Raw genomic sequence first — 26,913 nt, 5'->3', positions numbered from 1 at the left:
GCTTCCTGCTTATTTCTGAATTTTTTTTCTTAGCAGGAGGAAAAGTACTTATCATTCATTGTTCTCCATGAATTTTCCACCTATCAGTGGAAAACTAAGCATTTTGTTTGACTGGTAAGTTCAGAAAGAACATGTTTTCTTTGGAATTTTCCTGAGAAAATATAATCTTTTTTCCTTCCTGACATCTTCCTGGAAATTTACCTACAGCAGATAAATGGGTGGCAGAAATTTACTGGAAAGTGTACCAAAGTTTCTATGGTAAATTATAGACCCTGGGTAGTGGAAAGTAAGGAAAAACTTAATCCAGAAGAGAATACTGGCTTTTGGTCATGTGACTAGAATAAAAGAAGAAATTATACAACCTGATACATGATTAATATTTGGAACATCAGTGTGATGGTCTGTTTGTCACAGCTCTTTGATTTTTCTTTGTTTTTTCTAAGAAGTAACAAAGGTTCTACTCTCTGAATAGATAGTAAAGGACCCAGTGAATTTTACAAGTTTGACTATCATTTAAAAATGCAAGTAGATAACATAACTGATTAAAATAGGAGGAAAAAGGCTAACTTAGAACCAAAATTTATGGACTTGACACTGCACAGCAAGACTTCTTCCCTCCTGTCAAACTACTATGTATTTTCAATATTGCTCTCTACGCAAACAATCCTATTTAACATTATCATTTGGCAAGGCTGAAACAAGTACCCTCATAATTTGTATAAAGTCATTACAAACATCCATGTGCAATATTTCATCTTACTTGTGTGAAGATAAATCTTCTATTTATGCATCTTCAGATACACTGTTAAGTTGATGCAATAAAAGATATTGTTAAATTCCATTGTCAATAAAAAGCATAAATCTGAGCAACAAAAAATTTTTAATGAACATGTGTTGAATTACTTTTTTCAGCTGCTGGATATCACAGTAGTACTTTGTACAAGATAGGCAACTGTCCGAGCATTATACAACATGGCTTGTTTTTAATTTTTAATTCAGTATATTTATAGATGTTAGATTTAGTTAACAAGAACCTGAACCTGGGAGAGAATGGAATAAGTCATAAACAACTTACCATCCTTTAAAATAACTTTTTGCTTGTCCAGATGAACTGCCAAATATAGATAAATAGTAAGAAGGCAATTTTCTGCTGTTGCTGTAACTGGGAGTGAAAACCTAAAATGAAAATATTTTTATCAATAAAATAATAACTTCACATGTAGTAAAGGCAATAAAATAGATCTAATTATTCAAACACCTTTAATCCTGAAAATACAAATTATTTATCATTTATTCTTTCCTTTCCTTTTGTTTTTTTGTAACCACTGAGAATATCTTAAAAGTTTGTAATTTAAATTTTCAAAAGTTAACAAGTGTCACTATTAAATACACTCCAGAAAAGAGATGGTTCACTGCACAGGTTAAAAACACAGCTTCAGTGCTCGCTTCAGCAGCACATATATTAAAATTGGAACAATACAGAGAAGATTAGCATGGCCCCTGCGCAAGGATGACACGCAAATTCGTGAATCGTTCCATATTTTTACAGAACGTCAAATAGACTGGACCACAAAAGAAAGTCCCCACATAATAATTAAAACACCAAACGTACAGAATAAAGAAAAAATATTAAGAGCAGCAAGAGAAAAAGGCCAAGTAACATATAAAGGCAAACCTATCAGAATTACACCAGACTTCTCCATGGAAACTCGGAAAGCTAGAAGGACCAGAATAGATATTCTACCAACTCTGAGAGAATATGGATGCCAGCCCAGACTACTATACCCAGCAAAGCTTTCAATCACTATAAATGAAGAAAACAAGATATTCCACAAAAAAAAAAAACAGATTTAAACAATATGTAACCACTAATCCAGCCCTACAGAAAGTACTGGAAGGAAAACTCCAACCTAAGGAAATTAACTACACTCGCATAAACATAGGCAATAGATAATCCCACTCGACAAAAACACAAAATAAAAGGCAGAGTAAATCCACATACAATACCAATACCAACAACAAACCAAAAACAAACAAGAATAAACAATGAATGGAACTTAATTTCCCTCAATATTAATGGTCTTAACTCGCCTATAAAAAGACACAGGCTAACAGATCGGATACGAAGACAGAATCCATCCTTCTGCTGCATACAAGAAACACACCTTGAATTCAAAGACAGACATTACCTCAGAGTAAGGGGTTGGGATAAGATACTCCAATCAAATGGACCCAAGAAACTAGCTGGGGTAGCTATCCTTGAATCTAACAAGATAGACTTCAAACTAAAATCAATCAAAAGAGATGAAGAAGGTCATTTCATATTCATCATAGGAAAAATCCATCAGGAAGAAGTCTGAATTCTAAACATCTATGCCACAAATACAAAGGCACCAACATTCGTAAAAGAAACATTATTAAAACTCAAATCACAAATAAGGCCTCACACAGTTATAATGGGAGACTTCAACACCCACTCTCACCACTGGGCAGGACCACAAGACAGAAACTTAACAAAGAGACAAAGGAACTAACAGAAGTTATGACCCAATTGGGATTAACAGATATTTATAGAAGTTTCTATCCAAACACGAAAGAATATACCTTCTTTTCAGCATCACATGGAACATTCTCAAAAATCGACCACATTCTCGGCAACATAGCAAACCTCAACAGGTACAAAAAAATTGGAATAATCCCCTGTGTCTTATCAGACCACCATGCTTTAAAGATAGAAATCAAAAACAAATCAAAGTGCAAAACACCTACATCTCATGGAAATTGAACAACATGCATTTGCAACATTCCTGGGTCAAGGAAGAAATAAAGAAAGAAATTACAGACTTCCTAGAATTCGATGAAAATGTTGACACAACATACCCAAACTTATGGGACACTTTGAAAGCAGTACTAAGAGGAAAGTTCATAGGTCTAAGTGCTCACATGAAGAAACTAGGGAATAGTCACACCAGAGATCTGACATCACAGCTGAAAGCTCTAGAAAAAATGGAAGCAAATTCACCACAGAGGAGCAGATGCCAGGAAATAATCAAACTGAGGGCAGAAATCAATAAAGTTGAAACAAAGAAAACAATTCAATGAATCACTATAACAAAGAGTTGGTTCTTTGAGAAAATCAACAAGATAGACAAACTGTTATCCAAAATTAACCAAAAGGCAGAGAGAGATCATGCAAATTAACAAAATCAGAAATGAAAAGGGGGACATAACAACAGAAACTGAAGAAATCCAGAGAAACTTCAGGTCATACTTTGAAAACCTGTACTCCACAAAATTGGAAAATTTAAAGGAAATGGACAATTTTCTGGACAGTTGTCACTTACCAAAATTGAATCAAGATCAGATAAGCAACTTAAACAGACCTATAACCTCTAAGGAAATAGAAGCAGTCATCAAAATTCTTCCATCCAAACAAAGCTCGGGGCCAGATGGATTCACTGCAGAATTTTACCAGAAATTTAAAGAAGTGCTAATACCAATACTCCTCAAATTGTTCCACAAAATAGAACCCAAAGGGACATTGCCAAACTCTTTTTATGAGGCTACAATAACCTTGATACCCAAGCCACACAAAGACACAACTAAGAAAGAGAACTACAGACCAATATCCCTCATGAACATTGATGCAAAAATTCTCAATAAAATCCTAGCAAATCGAATACAAGATCACATCAGAGAAATCATCTACCACGATCAAGTATACTTCATCCCAGGGATGCAAGGATGGTTCAACATATAAAAATCCCTCAATATAATCCACCATATAAACAGACTGAAAAAAAAAAAAACATGATCATCTCACTAGATGCCAAAAAAGCCTTTGACAAAATCCAACACCCCTTCGTGATAAAAGTCTTGGAGAAATCAGGGATAACAGGAACATACCTCAACATAATAAAAGCAATATACAGCAAGCCAACAGCCAACATCAAATTAAATAGAGAGAAACTCGATTCAATTCCTCTAAAATCGGAGACAAGACAATTCTCTCCATACCTCTTCAATATTGTCCTTGAAGTTCTAGCTAGAGCAATAAGACAGCAATATGAGATCAAGGGAATACAAATTGGAAAGGAAGAAGTCAAACTCTCACTATTTGCAGATGATATGATAGTCTACATTAGTCACCTGAAAAACTCTACCAGGGAACTCCTACAGCTGATGAACACCTTCAGCAAAGTGGCAAGATACAAGATTAACTCAAAAAAATCCATAGCCCTACTACACACCAATGATATATTGGTGGAGAATGAAATCAGAGAAACATCACCCTTTACAATTGCCACAAACAACATAAAATACCTTGGGGTAACACTAACCAAAAAAGTGAAAGACCTGTACCATAAGAATTTTGAGTCGCTAAAGAAAGAAATTAAAGAAGACACCAGAAAATGGAAAGAACTCCCATGCTCTTGGATAGGTAGGATCAACATAGTAAAAATGGCAATCTTGCCAAAAGCAATCTACAGATTCAATGCAATCCCCATCAAAATCCCAACACAATTCTTCACAGACCTTGAAAGAACAATTTTCAACTTTATATGGGGAAACAAAAGACCCAGGATAGCCAAAACATCCCTATACAATAAAGGAACTTCTGGAAGCATAATCATTCCTGACTTCAAGCTCTATTACAGAGCTATAGTCCTGAAAACAGCTTGGTATTGGCACAAAAATAGACTGGTAGACCAATGGAATAGAATTGAAAACCCTGATATTACCCCACACACCCTCGAACACCTGATTTTTGACAAAAAATCCAAATTTATTCGATGGAACAAAGAGAACATCTTCAACAGATGGTGCTGGCATAACTGGTTGCAGACACGTAGAAGACTGCAGTTAGACCCAAGCCTATTGCCTTGCACAAAACTTAAGTCAAAATGGATCAAAGATCTCAACATAAATCCAGCTACCCTGAATCTATTAGAAGACAAAGTGGGAAATACTGTTGACTTAATTGGTACAGGAGACCGCTTCCTGAACATTACACCAGAAGCACAGACACTGAGGACAACAATTGATAAATGGGACCTCCTGAAACTGAGAAGCTTCTGTAAGGCAAAGGAAACAGTCAGCAAGACGAAACAGCAGCCCACAGACTGGGAAAAGATATTCACCAACCCCACATCTGACAGAGGGCTGATCTCCAAAATACACAAAGAACTCAAGAAGCTAGTCTCCAAAACACCAAACACCCCAATTAAAAAGTGGGGTAAAGAACTAAACAGACAGTTCTCAATAGAGGAATCTAAAATGGCTGAAAGACACACAAGAAACTGTTCAACATCCTTAGCCATCAGGGAAATGCAAATCAAAACAACTCTGAGATACCATCTTACTCCTGTCAGAATGGCTAAAATCAAAAACACCAATGACAGTTCATGTTGGAGAGTATTGCAGAGAGGGGAACACTCCTCCACTGCTGGTGGGAATGCCAACTTGTACAGCCACTTTGGAAATCATTATGGCGACTCCTCAAAAAAATGGGAATGAGTCTACCACAAGATCCAGCAATTCCACTCTTAGGCATATACCCAAAAGAAGCACATTCATACAACAAGGACATATGTTCAACGATGTTCATAGCAGCACTATTTGTAATAGCCAGAAATTGTAAGCAGCCTAGATGCCCCTCAATTGAAGAATGGATAGAGAAAATGTGCTACATTTACACAATGGAGAAATACTCAGCAGAAAAAAACAATGGAATCTTGAAATTTGCAGGAAAATGGATGGATCTAGAAGAAACCATTCTGAGCGAGGTAACCCAATCACAAAAGGACAAACATGGTATGTACTCACTCATATGCGGATTTTAGACATAGAGTAATGATTAACAGCCTACAAACCACACTGCCAAAGAAGCTAATAAACAAGGAGGACCCTAAGAGAGACATACATAGTCCCCTGGAGATGGGGAGAGGCTCAAGATCTGCTGAGCAAATTGGGAGCATGGGAAGAGGGAGGGAGGGAGCTAGGAGAATGAGGAGAGAGGAAAAGGGATGCCGAGGACATGAGGGAGCAGATAATATGAGTCAGGGGAAGAATACACGATAACAAGAATGGAGATATCACAATAGTGGGAGACATTTTTGGTTTACAGAGAAATCAGGCACTAGGGAAAAGTTTGTAGATCTACAAAGATGACACCAGCTAACTATCTCAGCAACGGAGGAGAGGCTACCTCAAATGCCCTCCCCTGATTATGAGATTGATGACAGACTTATATGCCCTCATCCAGCAGCTGGTGGAAGTAGAAGCAGACACCCATAACTAATCACTGATCTGAACTGAAATCCAGATACAGATAGCTGGAATAACAGCATGGGACTGATCCAGACCCAAGGAACATGGGTTTCTTCGAGAAAACCTCGGGATTCTATAGGACCTCCTGTAGAAGCCCAGTATTTATCCCTAGCATAGGTGTGGACTTTGGGAGCCCAGTCCATATAGAGGAATACTCCCTGAGCCAAGACACACGGAGGTGGGCCTAGGCCCTACCCCAAAGGAAACTTAAGACTCTGATGACACCCTATGGAAGGCCTCACCATCCAGGGGGAGCAGAAAAGATATGTGACAGATAAGGTTTTAGTGGGGGGGGGGCGGGTAGGGGAGGACGGGTGGGAGAAGGGAAATGGGATTGTCATGTAAAACAATCCTGTTCCTAATTCAAATAAAAAAGTTGGAAAAAATGGAAAAAAACAGCTTCAAATTACTATGTCAGCCAGTAGAAAAGCTCTTCAAAGATGAATTACCATAGGACACTACTATACAACCCCCATAAACTTTAAAAAGCATTCTACATCAACTCACCGAAGACACTTACACACACATGTTTATTGCTGTATTCTTTATAACAGCAAAGACACTGAACAGACAATACAACATTCTTAATCTGTCCTCATCTGTGAAATATAAATGGTATATATGCATAAAGTCATGTGTGACTGCACGTGCGTGTTTAAAAATAAGAAACTGGGAGATGGAAGACCAGTGGGAAAAGGGAAAGAGATGGGTTTAAAATGTAAATATAAATATGTGAAAACTATAAATATAAGTATAAATATATTTATAATTATAAATAAAAGTCCACAGATTTTAGAATTGTAGAGTTGAAATTAACACAATTTACTCACACTAACAATTTTCTAAATAAAATATTATAAAGTCATAAACAGTATCATCATTCCCATCAAGAAAATGACATTGCCAACTCTTGTTCTAACAATGATTATAGTTATAGAAGGAAAAAATAGTGTTGCAGATGCTCTGCGTTTGTACTCTCATGCACTGAGAAACCATGTATTTCTTACTATCTTCTAAGGGAAGATTCTACTAGAGTCACTCAAAACTAGAACTTATGGGCTGCTCCTAGGGTCAGGTTCATTTTCTGCCACCTATATTATAAGGGGGTCTTTACAGCCCAGGTAGATGTCTCAAGAAAATAAACAATAACCTTAATAAGAATAGGAAAATCTATATGGGGGCACCATATTCCCACAGAATCTAGAGATTAGATTGAGGCTCATACTTTTACTTTTAAATCCTGTATTTGCCAGGCATTGGTGGCACAAGCCTTTAATTCCAGCACTTCGGGAGGCAGAGGCAGGCGTATTTCTGTGAGTTCCAGGCCAGCCTGGTCTCTGGAGCGAGTACCAGGATAGGCTCCAAAGCTACACAGAGAAACCCTGTCTCGAAAAAAAAAAAAAATCCTGTATTTCTTCGATGTGATAATCGAAGTATTTATATTCTTCTAGGCTGACTTATTTTTTCTGGGAACATTTTCTTAATATACAATTTGATTTGTAGGCATTGCTACCAAAGAAAAGCACCACATGAACAAGCAAAAGGAGAACTATCAATTCCCTATGGAGGGATACTCTCAGCGTAGATACATGGAGTGCCTAGGCCATGTCCCAAATGATCATACCTCATGGGAGACCTCACCCTCCCTGGGGAGTAGATGGGAGGTGGGATGGGATGTTGGTAGGAGGAGTAGGAGGACAGGAGGGAGAGGGAACTGGGATTGGTATATAAAATAAGATTGTTTTTATTTAAATTTAAAAAATAAAATAAAATAAAATGGATCCTGAAAAAAATGTATTCCAAGTAAAAAACTTGTAAAAGTGTACTGTTTTTTTCTTTTTCCAATTTTAAAACAGGCTTGTTGAAGACCATAATATTTGATTTTAGGTGTTACCTGGAATAAAGAAAAATAAGTGTCTTAAAGGATGGGGGGGAAAGGACTAATCAAAATACAGAGTTAGTTGTATTCATCCAAGAAGCATATCATATAGAAATCAGGTATGTTATATAGCATGGAAATAGAGACACTTTATTGATTTATATTATTACAGAGAGATTAAAATATAACATAAAATTGGTTTTGGTATTACTAGTGCTGTACTTGTTAATAACTAAAGAGAAGTGTTTAAGATTCTTGTTCAATCTCTGGGATAAATGGCAAGTAATTACAATATGTTTTGACTTCTATAGCATAGGAACTATTATGATGATCTGACAAAAATATCAAATATAATGTTAAATACTTTGATATCATTTCATATTTATCACATTCCATTGATGTCAGAACTAGTTCAGGGAAGATAGAAATTTATAAAAGCAGTCCTATTCAACATGTCAGTTTATAAAGTGAAACACAGAAGGAGCAGGAACTACTTAGTATGATGGGTTTTTCCAAACCCTTTGCTATAAGGCACTTAAGGGGGAAAAAGACACATATTTTCTAAGAAGGTACAAAAGCAGAGTTGAGAGCCAGGAAATGTCTAATTGAGTAAAGAAAGGTACTAGCAGTGTAAGTATACCACGCTGAGTTCAAACTCTGAAGCCCAAGGTTAAAGAAAAAAAAAAAAAAACCTGATGTGATGAGATCTGCATTCTCAGAAAAAGCTATCAGGGAGGAAAGGGCATGACAGGCTGAAAGATTGCCAGCTAAGTGGAATACACAGTGCAGAAACATAAAGAAATGGAACAAGAGTGGGCAAGGGAAGGAAAAAGAGAGGGGAGAAAGAGGAAAGAGAGGGGGAAGAAGGAAGAGAGGGAAGAGATAAGGAAAGATGAGGTGGAGAGAGGGGAAAAGAGAGAACAGAGAATGGAGAGAGAGAGGGGGGGAGAAGAAAGAGATACTAGACCAGTTCTGTGAAAATGCATTTTACTGTGAAAGCAACTACCCTCGATATCGCCATTACAAGTGTATGTTTTGTTCACTATTCAAATACATACTTACAATGAATGAGACAAAATTGATACCTGTATTTGCTCAAGAAGAATTTATTCCAGAAAGAAAAGTCCTAGATTAATGCCCCAAAATGATGTAACCAAATCTACTCATGATTCTTTTAAATTCAACCACTGATAGCAAAATATACCACATGTAATCTTATTTACACACACGTTCAATAATATAATTGCTCAAATATTTGATACCCGAAATAGATAGTGCTTGTGTATTATGTAGGCCGAGCACCGGGACAAGAAAACTTTACTTTAGAAATTCTAATGTACACTTATTACAGTAGAGATCATCTACAATGTTGTGAGATACAATACTCTCTAGAACAAGCATCATTATCTTAGTCAGGAATAAACCTTCAAAGTTTGGATTTATTCAATAAAAGTGACAGAGCTGTCCAACAAATCACAAAATGCCTTCCCACTCGACTCTATCTTGTTGTACAAAATATGTAGGAAAATATCACGATAGACATACTACATTAACATAAAAACCATTCACATATATACAACCTAATGCTTATGTATAAATATGACTCCATTTATTTGCATAATTGAAAATAATGTAAGGAAGAATGTCACATTTCTCTTTGTTTTTGTTTTGATACCTGGTTTCTTTGTGTACACCTGGCTGTCCTCGAACTAGCTTTATAGACGAGGCTGGCCTTAAACTCACAGATATCTCCTTGTCTCTGCCTCCCAAGTACTGGAATTAAAAGTACACCACCACTACCTGCATATATCACATTTCTAATACATGATGCCTATGGGTTCAGAAGGGAAAGAAATCAATTGCTAATGGTATTTTCTTCAAATTCAGCCTTGATTGAATTTTTGTAATGACTGTACATTCCTTTTGTTATTTAAACACTTTACATTCTATGTATGAAGCACATAATGTAATCAAATTCTGTACTTTGACTGAGGTAATTTCTTGAGCAATCAATCTATAATAAAAATGTTTCAGAGGTTAGGCATCCAGGCTATGCACTAGGAATGTGAAAGGGAGATAGATGGTTGTACTAGGAGGTAGCCAGGTGCTAGTTGTCTCCATGTTCAACCACCTTCTTCTAAGAGTCCTATGAAGACAAGCAATTAGGAAAGTTAAAAGATAAACTGAATGGGACAGTGACGCTTCCTTTAAATGGAGGAGGATGCTGAGTATGATATAGGCATGTCAGCCATCTATCCCTGGGGCCTAGCAGTGTAGGTATACGAAAAAGAAAAAGGAGAGTGGAGAAATCACATCTATGGATAGTTTTATTGTGCTACCTGCTACCAAAATATCATTTTGGTAATCTGGAAAACGATGGTGAGCATTACCTTGTATGATTCTGGAAATCTGCCAATTTATATGGAAGATTTCTATAACAATATTTCTCTGCTTCAAGTGAATGATGAACAGAAAATCATTTAACATTTTATGTTTGTAGTTTATTATAATGCAGTCATGTTGTGTGTTTGTTAAACATACAAAAATACTGCTAACAGAGACTTTGTATAGTTTTGTAATTTATTTTAACAGATCTATGGCAAAAATAGAATTAAGGTGCAACTACAAGCAGGTTTTCACAGACATGGGTAAACAATAAGAAACATGAGATTATATCAGAACATAGCATTGTTTCTATTGTTTACTACTCCCCAAGAATAGTGAGCGAATACTTGCATTATGTCTAACACACCTTCCTAAATCATGATAGGTAATAGATCCAGAAAATAACAGTGATTTTCAATTCTTATCAATTATAGACTTTGTAAAAGTCCTCTTACACACCCTGCATTTTAGTAGTCATAATGCTGAACCAACAATGTATATTGAAATTGATAAGGGGAAATACAAACTTATTAGTTTTGAATTGGCAGCTGAATAGAACACTTAAAAAGTTTTGTACAAAATCATAAAACACACGTTTCAATGGCCATGTAGCCACTAAAGAACACTGATGCTTCCCAACATCAGGCAATCACAAATGTGCAGGTTTCACAAATAGTGATTAGTGAAACCACTGGAATTTTTTATTTATTCTCTAAATAAAAAATAACATTTCATATATAAAAATGATATGAAAATATTCATATGCAGGGATGGAGATACGAGTCAGCAGTTACAAGCATGGGCTGCTCTTCCAGAGAACCCAGAATTGATTCTCAGCACCTACATGATGGAGCACAACAAATAGCAACTCTAGGTCCATAGTATCTGTTGTCCTCTTTTGGACACCAGAGAGACTGTTCACATGTGACATGTGACATACAGACATAAAAGTAGAAAAACACTTGATATATATATATATATATATATATATATATATATATATATATATTAAATATCCAAGTAGCTCAAGTAGCTGTGAATTTTCTAAGCCAGAAATGAACATGATAGGATCCTGAAGAATTCTGTCTATTATAGGCCTAAACCTTTTTGTTAAAATGTTTTGAATATGTCCAAATAGAGAGGAAATAAGTGATGTTGTCCAGGAACTAGATAAAACTGTAATGACAGTGGCATATTATGAAGGAAGTTTTATTTATTTAGTATTACCTCATCTGCTAATATCCCTGTACTCTTTTTTTTACTGACCCTTTCAAACTTGCTTCTCATTTGCAACACGTTTGCTTATTAAGTCATTCGATTTTCTTGTTCAAATAAAGTGTTACATACCACTATACATCACAAAACAAAATGATTCTATTCATTTGTTAATAAACTAGATGTGCAATGGGAATTATGGTAGTGTGAATAAAAGTGGGCCTCATAAACCCACAGGCTGTGGCATTATTAGGAGGTGTGGCTTTATTGGAGTAGGTATGGCCTTGTTGGAGAAAGGGTGTCAATGGGGGTTGAGTGTTGGGGTTTCAAATGCTCAAAGGAAGCCCAATGTTTTTCTCTCTCTTCCTTTTGCTGCCAATCCACATGTAAAACACTCAACTGCTCCTGTAGCACCAAGACTGCCTGTATGCCACCATGATTCCTGCAATGATGATAATGGACTAAACCTCTGAACTCTAAACTACCCAATCATTGTCCTTTAAAGCAGTTGTCATGGTCATGGTGTCTCTTCACAGCAAGAGAAATCCTAACTGAGACAGTAATGAAATCATAGAACCTAAAATATCATACTGTAGGAAAATTGTGCAACAGACATAATGGGACCTGACCTCAAAACCAGATCCACATGAAAAGCAGTTCTTTAAATTTATCTACTGTTTGGAATTCTATTTTACAATGGATTTTTTAAACAAGTTATAGAAATATAATTGTATAGTTAGAAGACTAATTCAAATTTCCCTAAAAAGATGTTAGTATTTCTCCTAAAATACTTCCACAGTACCATTTTCTGATGCTAATCATATTTATCAATATTTCACTGTTTAATTCCTCTGGACATTTCCCCATATTCAGTCTTTTTAGATTCTGTGCTTCACAGACTTGACTGTGCACATAAACCGCCTGGGGAAATTTTTAAAATACAGATGCTGATTCTTAGATCAGGAATTGGAGATGAAATCCCACCTTTCAAAGTAGCTCAAAGCATGTTCCCAGACTAGCAAGTTCTGTATCAAAAGGAAACTCTATAAATATGCACAGTCACAGAACTCTTTTTGGACTCACCATCTCCTCTAGGGGTGGGGCTCAACAGTTTTATTGAGTCCTCAGAAGTAGTCATATTTCAAACCTGTTTTAGAGAATGGTTCCTTTTAAATTTAATTAGTAAGCATTTAAACTTTCAGTGCTCAGTGTATTCCTCACATGAATTATATCAGAAACTCCTCAATAGTAAAGAGACATTTCCTTAAGACCTCACATACAATTCTAATGTAATTTCAGTTCCCTTGCAAAAAAAGAAATTTTTCCGTTTCTCTGAAGTTACCCTGTCTCAGCACTGATATTAATGGGATAATTTATCTATTTCATTATGAGTTTCTCTACATTTAGTAAATGATGGATATGTTTGTGATATCATGAAGGCAAGTTAATTTTGTTAAAGGCCTTTTCTGCATGTTTTAGGATGATCATGTAGTTCAAATCTGTAGTTCCATTTATATGATTTAATCTAATTACTTATGTGGAACAATAACTGTATCTCTAGACTAAAGCTAACTTGATATTGGTGGAATTTCCAAAACATTCTTCACATAAATAGGGGGAAAACATCCTAGGATTCATATAGAACTACAAAAGATCCCATATAGGCAGAACAATTCTGAACAAAAATAAGAATGTTACAGGGATTATCATTCTAGATTTAAAGAGTTATAATTATAAAAAAAGCACAGTAATGGCACAAAACAAAACAAAAAACAACAAAAAAGATTTATAAATAAATGGAACAATGGAGAAGACCCAAACATTACTTCATGTAACTAAAGCCATCTGATATTTGACAATGTTGTCAAAAACATACAGAGGAGAAAATATAGCATCTTTAACACATGGTGGTAGAAAAACTGGAACTCAACATATAGAAGAATGAAATTAAACCTGTATCTGTCAACTTGCATAAAACTCAACTCCAAATAAACCCAAAACTGAATGTGCTAAAAGAAAACATAGGAAATACGCCACAAGATAAAGATCAGGACAGGACTTTCTGAATAGGACTCAAACAGCTCAGGAATTTGGTCAATGGCTAGTGGTACTTCACAAAATCAAAAAGCTTTTACATAGCAAAGGGAAAAATCAAATGAAGAGTAAATTAACAGAGCAGTAGTGGATCTCTGTCAGCTATTTATCTGACAAAGGACTGGTATCTAGAAACTCAAAAAACAAAGAAGCAAGAAAGCAGCCCAATTAAACTTAAAAAAAAATACTCGATGAATCTGAGCAATGGTGTTCAAAGGAAAGAAATAAAAAATGGATTGAAAACATTTAAAAAGTGCTGAACATCCTTAGCAATTAGGGGAATGCAAATTAAAACTAAACTTAGGTTTTATCATACCCCTGTCAAGATTTCTAAGTTCAAGGAAAACATGAAAACAAATGCAGCAAATGATATGGGAAAGGGCAACACTTATGCATCATTAGTGGAACAACAAATGGGTTCAGCTATTATTGAAATCAGTTTTGACAATTATATCAGAAATCTAAAATAAATCTACCCTTTGGCCCAGAGACACCACTCCTTAGTATATGTACAAAGAATTCAACACTCTACGCCACATTTACCTGCTCAGACTTGCTCACTGCATGCTTCATTCACAATAATCAAGCAACAGAAATACTCTAAATTTCTCTTAACTGTTTAACAGATAATGAAAATTGACTATCAGATCCCAAATGGTCAGTGGAATTCTGTTTGCTTGTATGAAAAAAATAAAATTATGGAATTTGAGGGAAAATGCATGCAAACAACAGGAAAATAATATATTCAGTAAGGTAGCCCAGATCCAGAAAGACGATCACTGGATTTTATCTCTTATTTGTGGATCCTAGCTCAGAATATTGAGATGAGTTTATAATCTGGAATAACCATAGAAACTATGGAAGTAAAAGGGAACATGGGGTGGGAGAAAAGGGAGTTCTAGAAAGAGGAATAGTAATACACATTTGCTATGAATGGGGAGATGGGATAAACAGGTACATGTGATTCGAGTTGCAAGGGGTTAGAGAGGGCAATAGAGAGGATAGGATGGAAGAAAGGTAAAGTAACACTAATGATGTATATAAAGCAAAAATATCATTTGATGTTTACTTTAAAATACATATGTATTATGTATAATACATATATATGCATGATGAATAAAATTACACCACTTTGGGAGATACTACTTGGGGTAATAATCTCCCCCAAGAAACAAAGACTATTTAACAAAAGTTCTGCACCAGACAGAAGAAACCTCCCTTCTAAGTACAGGTCAAAAGAGTCCAAGAGACTTCTAAAATAATACAGGATATTGTCATTGCCCTTGGTTCCCTTCCAGAACTTGAAGACAAGACCCTAATGCTAAAGACAACACACATTTCAGACACAAGGAATGGAGAATTTGAGCTAAAACTGACCTGGAAGACTCTTTTGTGAGATCTTGCCCTCACAGTCCTGTAGGATACTTTGCAAGCTACTGAAGAAAAACAGCAGTCAATAATCCTACCTGAATTTAAAACCTACAAACCACAAACTTGACTAGCAGGACAAGATGCCCCCAAGGGTGCAAAATGGACAATTATATCTTTGGGGTGGCCAATAGCTTCCAAATTGGACTTAAGGCCTGTTCAGTAGGAGGGAATTTATGCCTCATACTGTAAATCTAGCCAAGGACCCATGGCTGGAGAGGTCACAGACCCTACAGGAGAAACTAATGCACATTTCTAAAGCAGTATAAATTCTAACTTCATTATAAATACTATACCAACAGATAAGTGTAACTTTCAGTTCTCATCAAAGAAACTTCTCATTGCAGTCCATTACAGAAATCCCAAGTGCTCAAAATACAGAGAACAGCTACCTATGTGGTACCCAGTACTAACGGGTATATCAACAACACAACCTCTAAACCTACAGTTCAGAGACCACTATCAAATAGATAGCAAAATAGACAGCAAGAACCTAAGGACCAGAACAATCTGTTGTGAGACAGTGTCTTCTATATATGACAGGAAGGTTGAACCCATGAAATTTCAAAAATATCCTTGCCTAAACAAGTCCTGCACTCTGATACCACCAGTTGACATGATAACATGGTCAGCAGAAATGTCACTAGGTCCAACTCATAGACGAAGAGCTATAGGTAATTAATGGCTGCTGGAAGAGGGAGAATTACATTCAGGGACAAGCCTGTAGACAGGTTATCAGATCCTAAATGGTCAGTCCTAAACAGGTAAACATAATTACTACTAAATATTCTAAGTAGGCAATGTTGATATATACATACCTGTGTGTTTTGTATGTATGTAACAATAGTAATTAAAAACAAGTGGCCAAGCCGGGTGTTGGTGACGCACGCCTTTAATCCCAGCACTAAGGGGGCATAGGCAGGTGGATCTCTGTGAGTTCAAGACCAGCCTGGTCTACAAGAGCTAGTTCCAGGACAGCCTCCAAAGCCACAGAGAAACCCTGTCTTAAAAACCAAAAAAAAAAAAAAAAAAAAAAAAAAAAACAAGTGGCCAGGAATATGAAAGTATCAGAGGAGTGACTCTAGAGGAACTAAAGATGTGAGACAGAGGGTAAGAAATTATGTAAACACTATACATGTATATGAAACACTAGTTTCAAAACACTAAAAAATTAAATTAAAGTATTGTGGGGATTTAATGTATACAAGGCCTCAGTGTTCTGGTATACTTCACACCCAATTGTGAGCTTTCAATATGTTTCATACTCATTGTGGTGATTTGAATATATGTGGTCCCCGCAGTCTCATGTGTTTGAATGCCTGGCCCATAGAGAGTAGAACTATTTGAAGGTGAGGCCTTGTTGGAGGAAGTGAGTCACAGTGGGGACAGCCTTTGAGGTTTCAAATCTTTAAGCAAAGCCAAGCATGGCATATAGTCAATTTCTGCTGCCTGAGAATCAAGATGTAGAACTCTTAATTCCTTCTCCAGCACCATGCTTCTTACCGACAATAACAGACTAAACCTCTGAAACTATAAGTCAGCCCCAATTAAATGTTATCCTTTATAAGAGTAGTCATGTGTCTTCACAGCAATAGAAATCCAAACTAAGACACACAATGTGGAACTTCTACCTGAGGATTTGGCCTTGATTAGCAGAACTATTTATCTATAATCAATTCTTCACTCTACAAAGCATCTAGATTAGAAATCAAGTATAAGAAAATTTTTTCCCATTGGCATTAGGATTCCTGAAAAATCAAACCTTCAAATGAACTTTTACACTTATGAAGACACAGAAAAACATAAAGCTCTATTTTATTATAATGACATTTCTATACAATGTAATGATTTCTCTCAGCACAAAATCAGCAGTCCCAACAGTATGCCATGGACTAAACAGATCAAAGTAAGAATTCTATGAGCAAATTTTAAGATGCAAGGATAAATATCAATTGAAAATACAATGATAATGATTTGGAGATAAGATTTGAGGCAATCTCTATGACCAGGTACAACTGAGTCCCTGTGTATGCTCCTTCTGCCCTTGCAGTGGGAAGCTCCTGTCAGTAGGAAGATGAACCTTTGATTCAATAACTCTTTTAATAATTAAAGTCCATGCCTGCATATTAGTCACTGGGTCATTCTTAGAAACTACGATAATAATAAATTAATCATAGTTTCATATATTGTTCAATTTTTGATATATGATGAAATTATTTAAATACTTTTAAAGCATTTTTCTTTTAATTCTACAATGACCCCTATTCAAATATCACATCTCCTGGAATGCCATATATATCTATCCAGAGAGGACAAAGAGAGAACTTTCCTGCCTTTCTTTTTAGAGTCATTCATTTCCTTCATGGATTATGATGTCTTACTAAGTTCTTTAATTTAATAGCTGTGGCACAAACATGATGTTTTGGGGGGTCATATCAGTTCCAGGAGAGGTATCAGAAAAATAATTTTCAGTCAGTAAAGATTGAATGGGCCCACAGTAGAATAATCAAAATTCTACTTGATAAGCAAGAATCATTTTCATTAATAAAGAGGATAAGATACGCTGGAAGCACACTTTTGGGTTTTTCTTTTAATTTTTATTTTGATAGTGGGGCACATGTGGCTGAAACCAGTTTTCAAAACTGATAGTACACTGTATCACAAACTCAAAATCATGCAATGTCTCATTTCATTCATGGGGAAAAATCTTTACAATTGTCAAAAAGTTGCTAGACTGTGCTGTTGTAGCTGTGACTTATCCAACATATTCCACAATCTTACATGTTTCACTTAAGACACACATGCTTTTTGGAATCGACCATTTGGATGATGCTACATCAGCTATTCCATAAAAAGAGAATAAGGCTGTCTTCCTACCCTATTCGTCTTTAACTATTGTTTTTTTTTTTTTCTAATCCCATCTTGTTAAAAGAATCTGCCTTCCTTTCTCTCATCCTCTTTCTCTCCCAGCCTTCTGTTGGTATTTGAAATTAAGTCCTCACACATGTAACACATCACTCTTCCACTGAGCTATATCCCCAACCTGAGAACTATCCTGAGAGGATATCTTTATAGCACTATATCAACCAACCTTTATAGTTTCAATAAAGAATGCTACTTATTGCCTTGATAGTAGGTTTTGATGCAATATATTCTTTGATGTCTTTTGCCAACAGTATTGATTTAACTATTAAACTTATAAAGTATTTTTTTAGTTTTTTGAGACAAGGTTTCTCTGTATTGCTTTGGAGGCTGTCCTGGAACTTGCTCTGTAGACCAGGCTGGCCTTGAACTCACAGAGATCCACCTGCCTCTGCCTCTCAAGTGCTGGGAATAAATCTGTGCTCCACCAATGCCCAGCTCTATAAAGTATTTTGTAAGAGCTCATTTTATTAACTTTATTTTCAGGAAAAATCATCAATAAATAGGTTTTGGTTGAATGTGTGACAGATTCTTTCATCAAAACATAACATTCAATGAACTTAAACGAAACTGTGGAAATAATTTACATTTGGGCACACAAATAATACACTGATAAAAACAAGGAAATTATATTCCTGTCCGTGTGTGTGTGTGTGTGTGTGTGTGTGTGTGTGTGTGTGTGTGTGAAAATATGCAAAAATACAGTAGGAAAAATAAAATAGATTATCTTTTCTTAAACTTTGGGAGCATAGCTGATCAAAATAAAAGTCTGTGTGTAACAAAATCTCTGTACCATGCCACTGTTGTCGTTCAAGCTTTCTTCTGGGCTCTGCTGTACTACAGTCCACAAGGCCAAATCACCAAAACTATCATCAATAAAAGAATCTGGTTCTAACTGCACACTTCATGCTCCACTACTTGTAAAGCTTTTACTTGCATCACCCATCTATTTACATATGAGAAAATTAGTCTCAAAAATCAAGTTAAGTAAGTTATAACACAATAAATGTAAACAGTTCACTATTTGGCTATTTTTCATGAAAGCAAATTTATATTTGGAACATTAAAAATTTTAGGTCCAAATCATCATAGTAGATGTCATTCCTTTTACCACCTTACAAAAGTATAGAATATAAAGCTAGTTTCCTTCGATGTCAAATACAAAACACCCACATTTAAATATCTTACCAGTTATTTTTGTCATCACAAAAGAGAAGATTGGCAAAAAATGAAACAGGTTTAGATGAATTGAAACTAAGATGACATGGTAGCTCATCATTAATTCCAGTATCAGAGCCTATGATAGCTCTTCCTTTAGGAAATGTCACAGTAAGTGGTTGAATCTCATCATCATCAAGAAGTTTTGCAGTAGGAATCTTGAACTGTAGATTTGAATTTCTGTTTAACATAAAAAATTACAATATATTTTGCTCAAAATATCAGTAATTAACTTGAATTGAATGTGTATTTAATTTTTCAAAAAGCAAATGTATGCAATAGTATGTTTAATACTTAAACATAAATTTGTATCATCTCTTCTTGTCTGTCCCCTTTGTCTGTAAGAATTAAGAGAGGTAAAATATCTGACAAAAGGAAATGTTTTTATTTATAACCATTATATAAGATTATTTCACTCAAACACATCCTAACAAAGATTTATCCAAAATGATCAAATAACATTTAAAAAGTTAATGTTTATACATTAAATAATATTGATAGATTATATATATGAAGAACTTCAAAATTTTGGATACTAATAACCACCTGCAGATAATGTCACAAATTGTAATATTTACATTATTTAACATTTAGAATGTACAATGTTTATTTCATATAAAATTCATTTAATCCATCATAAATGAATATAGTATCATTTTAAAATTAATTTCATACTTATAATACTCTTGTCAATAAATTTTGAAACATTAGCTCTTTTTATTTTATTATTAAGTGAAAAACATCAAAAAAGTATTATTAAATGGGAATCATAGTCTCTTATTTTAATAAGCGTGAACATCATTCAGGTAATAAAACAGGAAAGATGATTCCCATCTGAATTAATTATATCTATATGGTACACTAGATAAAATATAAGAAATTAAATCATATATCCAGTAGAAAGCAATTTAGTTCTAATTTACTGAATGTGTCATTTATGCTGCTGATTTCACTGTATGTATATAGCAAGGAAACTGTCATTATCTCTTCAACTCTTTTCACAGAGTCATCATGTCATAATTTGAATTCAAGTAGTTTTTATGATGATATCATCATACATTAATTAGAGTTGTAATGTTAAAAGATTAATTCTTATATTAAGACAATTCCCTAAGCCAGGCATTGGTGGTGCATGCCTTTAGTCCCAGCACTCGGGAGGCAGAGGCAGGTGGATCACTGTGAGTTTGAGACCAGCCTGGTCTACAAGAGCTAGTTCCAGGACAGACTCCAAAGCCACAGAGAAACCCTGTCTCGAAAAAACCAAAAAAAAAAAAAAAAGACAATTCCCTAATAGGAATACTTTGTAGCAAAATAAATTCCAATTTACATTATCTGAAAATTAATAGAAGTTAATGTCTACTTATAAAATTTAACCTTGACAAAACTGCAGATTGCAAGAATATGTTAAATCTTCAAGTACTAAGGTCTTCTCAAGCTGAATAACACTTAGCACAAGCCCTGTGGCATCATCCATGATAAATTCCACATCAAACACAGTAAGTAAATATGGCATTGCCTTTCTCAATTTGGATATTTCACCAACAGTGTTGGTGTATTTTTTTTTTTTTTGGTAGGATAATCCATGTATACAGGCTTCCTAGACTTAACTCAATATTTTGATTCTGATATTCCAAATACCACTGTCTTGCTAGCTGAAGTTCATTTATAATCATAATACTCATATCCAAATAAACAGCAAGTTATTTATCCCTTCACCTGTCACAAGAAGCTTGTATCGTTCCCTGATTTTGCTATACTAAATAAAACCATTATAGTACCTATTTTAATAACTCTCTTTCAGTGACTGACACAAGGAGATGAAAACATGATAAAGAGCTCTCATTTACTTTGGGTGGACATTTTAAATGATACAAACATTGTGGAAAGCATTGGGGGTACATGTCTATGACTCACCTACCTCACTCCTAGTGAAAATTTGTACATATTACCATATAATGTATATAAAGAAGGATAGTGATAGCATCATTGCACATTATAGTCAATACAAGGAATATGATGGATAAAAATAATAGCTACCTTTTACTTAAGTACTCTGAATCCTGAGTAGGCTGATCTCTGAGTTCAGTACCAGCCAGGGCTACACATTGAGATTCAGGCCAACAGAGAATCCTCACCATGTGACTCTTCCTAGCTTAGAGCTTACTAGGGAGAAAAGGTTAGAGTTGAACTCCCAGAGACCTGCCTGCCTCTACCTCTCCAATGCCTAGTACTGATATTGAAGGCATGCCACCCACACACCTACTTCTACCCATCTGTTATTGAAGAAAGAGTCCCTGTACAATTTTGACTGAATGTTCAAAGTCTGTGGCTTAATTTTACTTCTGCTATAATTCAGATAGAGAACATTAATACCTTGTATGGCTATAGAGTGGGATTCTTGGGCTGTGAGATATGCAAATACAGCTTTACACATCATCGTCTAGTATGTAATAATACTGACTGACACAATGACTAGTTTACCTGAGTTAAGTTTTAAAAATACTTTTATTGTAGCCTTTGGTGTCTTATCACTTATTTTAAAAGCTAATTATATATTTACTATATTGATATTCTATTTTTAATCTTTTCATGTACTGTAGTTATTTATTATTTTTGACATTTGTATTATGCTATCCAAATACATTTTCAAGACATCTCCCTATGCACTCTATACTGACTTCCACCTAAAGATCCTCCTTTATCAGTCTCCTAAATTCTGGGATTACATCCATATACTACCATGCTCTGCATTTATATTTCACTGAATTTTATCAAATGCATATTTGTTGTAATCACAGCCTAAATGAAGGTGAGTAATAATATTAATTGCAAATATAATAAAGTTTATGAAATAAAAATGCTCATAAGATATAAAAAATTATCAAATAGCTATAAGAGCTACAATCACTTGTAAGCTTATTAAATTCTAAATCATACTCACAATTAAAATATTTGTAAAATATATAAATCCTAAAGTAAATTAAAAGGAAAAATATGACTACCCTTTCCATACAGCAAACTATCACATACATATCTGGAGTATTTATGGGTCCAGAAAAAGATATTTTAAAAACACATATAATAAGCTAAATTATTTTAACATGTATAAAATTGTATAACTTACAATGAAAGAACATATATTTCTTTCTCCTCAACCACTGAGTAAATGAAAATTAGCAGTACATTGTCTTCTGCTTACAGTCAAAATCTCAAACCATTTTGAAGTGTTATGTACTGAAATTTTAAGCTTATTTCTTATTCCATGAAGACATTTTTTAAATGTCAAGAAAATAAATAACTACTATGGCTACTTTGTATTTTCTATAATGTCAGTGTATACTGAAATGCTTTAATGGCTCTTCAAAACTATAGCAAGAAGTCAGGCATAGGATATAATTTTCCCATAACATAGATGCAACCAAAATTGCATATAAAGAAGATGTAAAATATTCCTATTAAGGATTTACCTGAAATAGTTCTGTGGCAAAATTCTGATATCCACCCCAGCTGTGATATCCAAAGGAACAGGAGTAAAACATATAAATGGTGGATCAAAAAGTATCTTTGGTGATTGTATCTCTCCAATCAAACTTAATATTCTATAGTCAAATAAATTATCATTTAAACGTATAGCAACATCAGCTCGGTAGGTTATGGGCTCTCCTATTAAAAAAAGGTCCTATAGATTAGTTTACATTACAATGTGTATATATTGTAAGAATTACTATTAAAATGCACTATGATATTAAAGCTCATTGGGGCAGAATAGTTAACCCAAGAACAATGCAGCCAGATGAAGCTAGATTAAATGAAGTATTCTGAAAAAACAAAACAAACCTAAAAGGTAACATGGCTTCAAGTATGCCTTCTCTAGAGATGCAACAAATCTTTTTAATGTTTAAAGTAGGGGAGGGGATAATCACATACTGGGGAGGAAACATTTACTACATGGGAGAAATAAATAATACACGGAAGTAGTACGACAGGACTTTCTTTGTTCAGCTGTTTACAATGCTTTTAATGACAGCTGCTAATACATTTTGATATACAGAACATGAAGATGGCATCTCAAACTGCTGGAAAGATATTAAGGGACTACTGAGAAAGGGGTTTGATGAGTGAAACTCTCCCAGCTTTGAAGATTAAAAAAGGCTGCCAGGGCACTGGAGAGATGGCTCAGCAGTTAGGACCCAGGTTCTACTCCCAGCCCCAACATGGAAGCTCACATCCATCTGTACATCCGGTTATAGATGCTTCCAGCATCAGCAGGCCCCAGGCATACACAAGGAATATTATATGCACATATATGAAGGCAAAACACTAACACATAAAATAAAAATTTAAAAAATTTTAAAACTAGAAGAATACTTACTTGGACAGAAATGTATGGAAATCGTATACTTTTCGTTTGGTTTCAGACTTCCAATCAGTGCAGTAAATTTGAATATGCCACTTTTGAAAAGTTTTTCAATTCTACCAATATCCAAAGACCACTGAACAGTTTTTTTTGAAATATTATATAAGACAAGATCCTGTTCATATATATACACAAAAAGAAGACATTTTTAGAATTTAATAAGTGTATTATAAAATTTAGTTGTTAAGGACATGATCAAAGTATTTGATGATGATGATATTAATATGCCAAAAAGCCAACCTGAAAGTGCTCATAAATAAATGTATTAATGATTTACAGGAAAAAATAAGAAAATTTGTTATTTCATACTCATAAAGCAAAATAAAGACAATATTCTTTCTTATAGGAAAAAAATCTAAATTTTATATGTGACTGTGCTCTTTAAATTCCCTAATACTTTGAAGTTAATCACATCACTGCCAAAGTACTGGAGAATAGTAGAGAAACCAGGTAGTTAACTATGAATCACTGTGATGCCACATATGATCTTCAAGTGATGGCAAATGTCACCACTGTAGCATTTCTCCACTAGACTGATAAAAAAGAAATGTAACTATACTCTAAATGCCGAAGAAGGCAATGCTAGGAGTTTTCCCTTAAAGTCTCAGAAAAAAATCATGGCTCCTATTAATACCTTAATCATAATGGAGTAATAACAGGTGATTCAGACACTCTGTCCCCTGGTCACATTTATCAAAACAATTGAAAGAAAAGTTCAATAATGTAAAACAATCTACCATTTCAGAAAAGCATTTTTAAATCTGAAATACATTGCAAGTTGCCAAAGTTATTTTTTTCTGTTCCACATACTAGATTTATATACATGAGGAGTTTATGAAAAGGAATTTTACTGTCTTTTTGTGGCCTGTGTCTAAAAATTCCAATATAATTTCAGAAGAGATATTTTATTTATCCACAACTCTTAATTTCACACATTCTATTTTTATCAATGCAATGTTAAACATTTTCCCCATATACTTTATCACCAATAATAAATATTTCAAAAAAGCTGATTGTAGGAGTAATAATACACTAGAGTAAAAGGCCAGAGAAATACAATTTCTTAAAAGATATATATTATGTTCTTTCATATGCATGTCTTTTTCTCTTCTTCACTATTATGATTGCTTTCTGTTACATTTTCACATATACATAAATATATATATATGTGTGTGTGTGTGTGTGTGTGTGTGTGTGTGTGTGCATATATATGGAAATATATTTGACACTAATTCAAATTATGGATGTATACAGTTAAAAGTTACTACATATGTGCTTGAGTTTAAAAAACCCTCTGGATAACAATGAGGAGGCTCAGTGGGTAAAGGCACTTGCAGCACAACCCTGGCAACCTAATTCAATCCCCAGAATTCAAAAGGGAAAAGAGAACCAACTCTACAAAGTTATCCTCTGATCTCTACACACACAGCATGAAATGCATGTCCACATAGATAACTCATGCACATATACTCAAAGAAATAAAATTTATTTATAAAGTTATTTTTAGGTGAGCACAGAAGATGGTTTAATGGGTAGAGTGCTTATATAGCCAGCAAGGCAATATGACTTGAAATGTCCAGAACCTAACAAATGGCCAGATGCCATCATGCTGATCTCTAATCCTGTGTTCCTACAATGAGATGAAAGGTAATGACAGAAAAATCCCCAAAAGCCCATGGGTCACTTTACTAAGATTTACCAGCTATAAGTACATATATTCAAACACATGGTAGTCACAAATATCATACATAAAAAATGTATTTCTGAAAATTGTAAGTAATATATATATTTATGTATGCCTAAAGTATATACTTATATGTAAATATATGTACTCTTCTTGATAAAATCCAGTTGTTGCTCCAAATATTCTGAATAGATGTGACAAATTACTAATATGCAAATAATCAATTCAGTAAGTGAAAAAAATTATAAAATGACTATGAATTATAAAGTATACTAATTATATACCTGAATTCTTGTGATCTCCTTATTATGTTGGATCTCATATAATGGGACTTTGAAGACAAATTCAGTGCTGGATAATTCCAATGGTGCTCTCAATACTTTAGAAGAAAAGTAAAGATATTTGTAAAATATTAACAAAAGAATGTGGACACTACTTAGTCAAGTTTTCAAAATGAAATAATAAAAAACAAATGTTTATATTTTATACTCCGAGTGAAAAAGTAAAATTCCATTTCAAACATTTCTAAGATACCTTGATTTCCATACTTAGAAATTTTCATTTTGTAAAATTAATTGGAAATGAATTGCATGTAAAGCAAAGCCATAAACATGGAATTATAAAAATCATAAAATGAACTCAATATTGAAATACAAGACAAGCGTTTTTAATATGATATCTATACCAACCATGGAGAAAGAGAGAGGCAACCATAACAGAAGACAGAAAGATCCCCATGCTCACGGATCAGTAGGATTAACATAGTAAAAATGGCCATCTTACCAAAAGCAATCTACAGAGTCAGTGAAATCCCGATCAAAATTCCACCACAATTCTTTACAGACCTTGAAAGAACACTACTCAACCTCACATGGAAAAAAAGGAGGAACCATGATAAATAAAACAATCATTTACAACAAAAGAACTTCCAGATTTATCACTATCCCTGATTTAAAGCTCCACTACAAGGACAGAATAATAAAAATAGAATGGTATTGGCATAAAAACAGACAGGTTGATCAATGGAATCGAATAGAAAACTGAGAAGTAAATCCACACACTTGGTTTTTGACAATGAAGAAAAAATTATATAATGGAAAAAAGAAATCACCTTCAACAAATGGATGCCAAAAAACATAGAAGAATTCACATTGATTATTGCTCTGCACAAAACTCAGGGCCAAATGGATCAAAGTCATCAATATAAATCCAGTTACAATGACCATAACAGAAGAGAATGTGGGGAAAAGCCTTGAATATATTGGCAAAGGAGACAATTTCCTGAATAGAATATCAGTAGAACAGACACTGAGATCAACAATTAATAAATGAGATCTCATG

At 34.5% G+C, this 26,913-nt stretch overlaps 1 protein-coding gene and 1 non-coding gene across 2 annotated transcripts in view; one reads left to right on the top strand and one right to left on the bottom strand.

Annotated features, from left to right (window-relative positions):
* Cfap47 (cilia and flagella associated protein 47) overlaps positions 1-26,913 on the bottom strand; it is a 261,790-nt gene that overhangs the window by 174,925 nt on the left and 59,952 nt on the right. The window contains exons 23-27 of the mRNA XM_027432785.2: positions 25,857-25,951; positions 23,844-24,003; positions 22,939-23,134; positions 19,442-19,651; positions 1,076-1,176 (exon numbers count right to left, since the gene is read on the bottom strand). Of these exons, the coding sequence (XP_027288586.1) occupies positions 1,076-1,176; positions 19,442-19,651; positions 22,939-23,134; positions 23,844-24,003; positions 25,857-25,951 (762 nt within the window). The remainder of the gene's footprint in view (positions 1-1,075; positions 1,177-19,441; positions 19,652-22,938; positions 23,135-23,843; positions 24,004-25,856; positions 25,952-26,913) is intronic.
* LOC113830855 lies at positions 1,439-1,545 on the top strand. Its single transcript, XR_003488368.1, has one exon. It is a non-coding gene; the product is annotated as a U6 spliceosomal RNA (small nuclear RNA).

Source organism: Cricetulus griseus, chromosome X, assembly GCF_003668045.3.
Source record: "Cricetulus griseus strain 17A/GY chromosome X, alternate assembly CriGri-PICRH-1.0, whole genome shotgun sequence".
Lineage (NCBI taxonomy): Eukaryota > Metazoa > Chordata > Mammalia > Rodentia > Cricetidae > Cricetulus > Cricetulus griseus.
The sequence above is the reverse complement of the archived record's forward strand: the minus strand, read 5'-3'. Positions and strand labels throughout refer to the sequence as shown.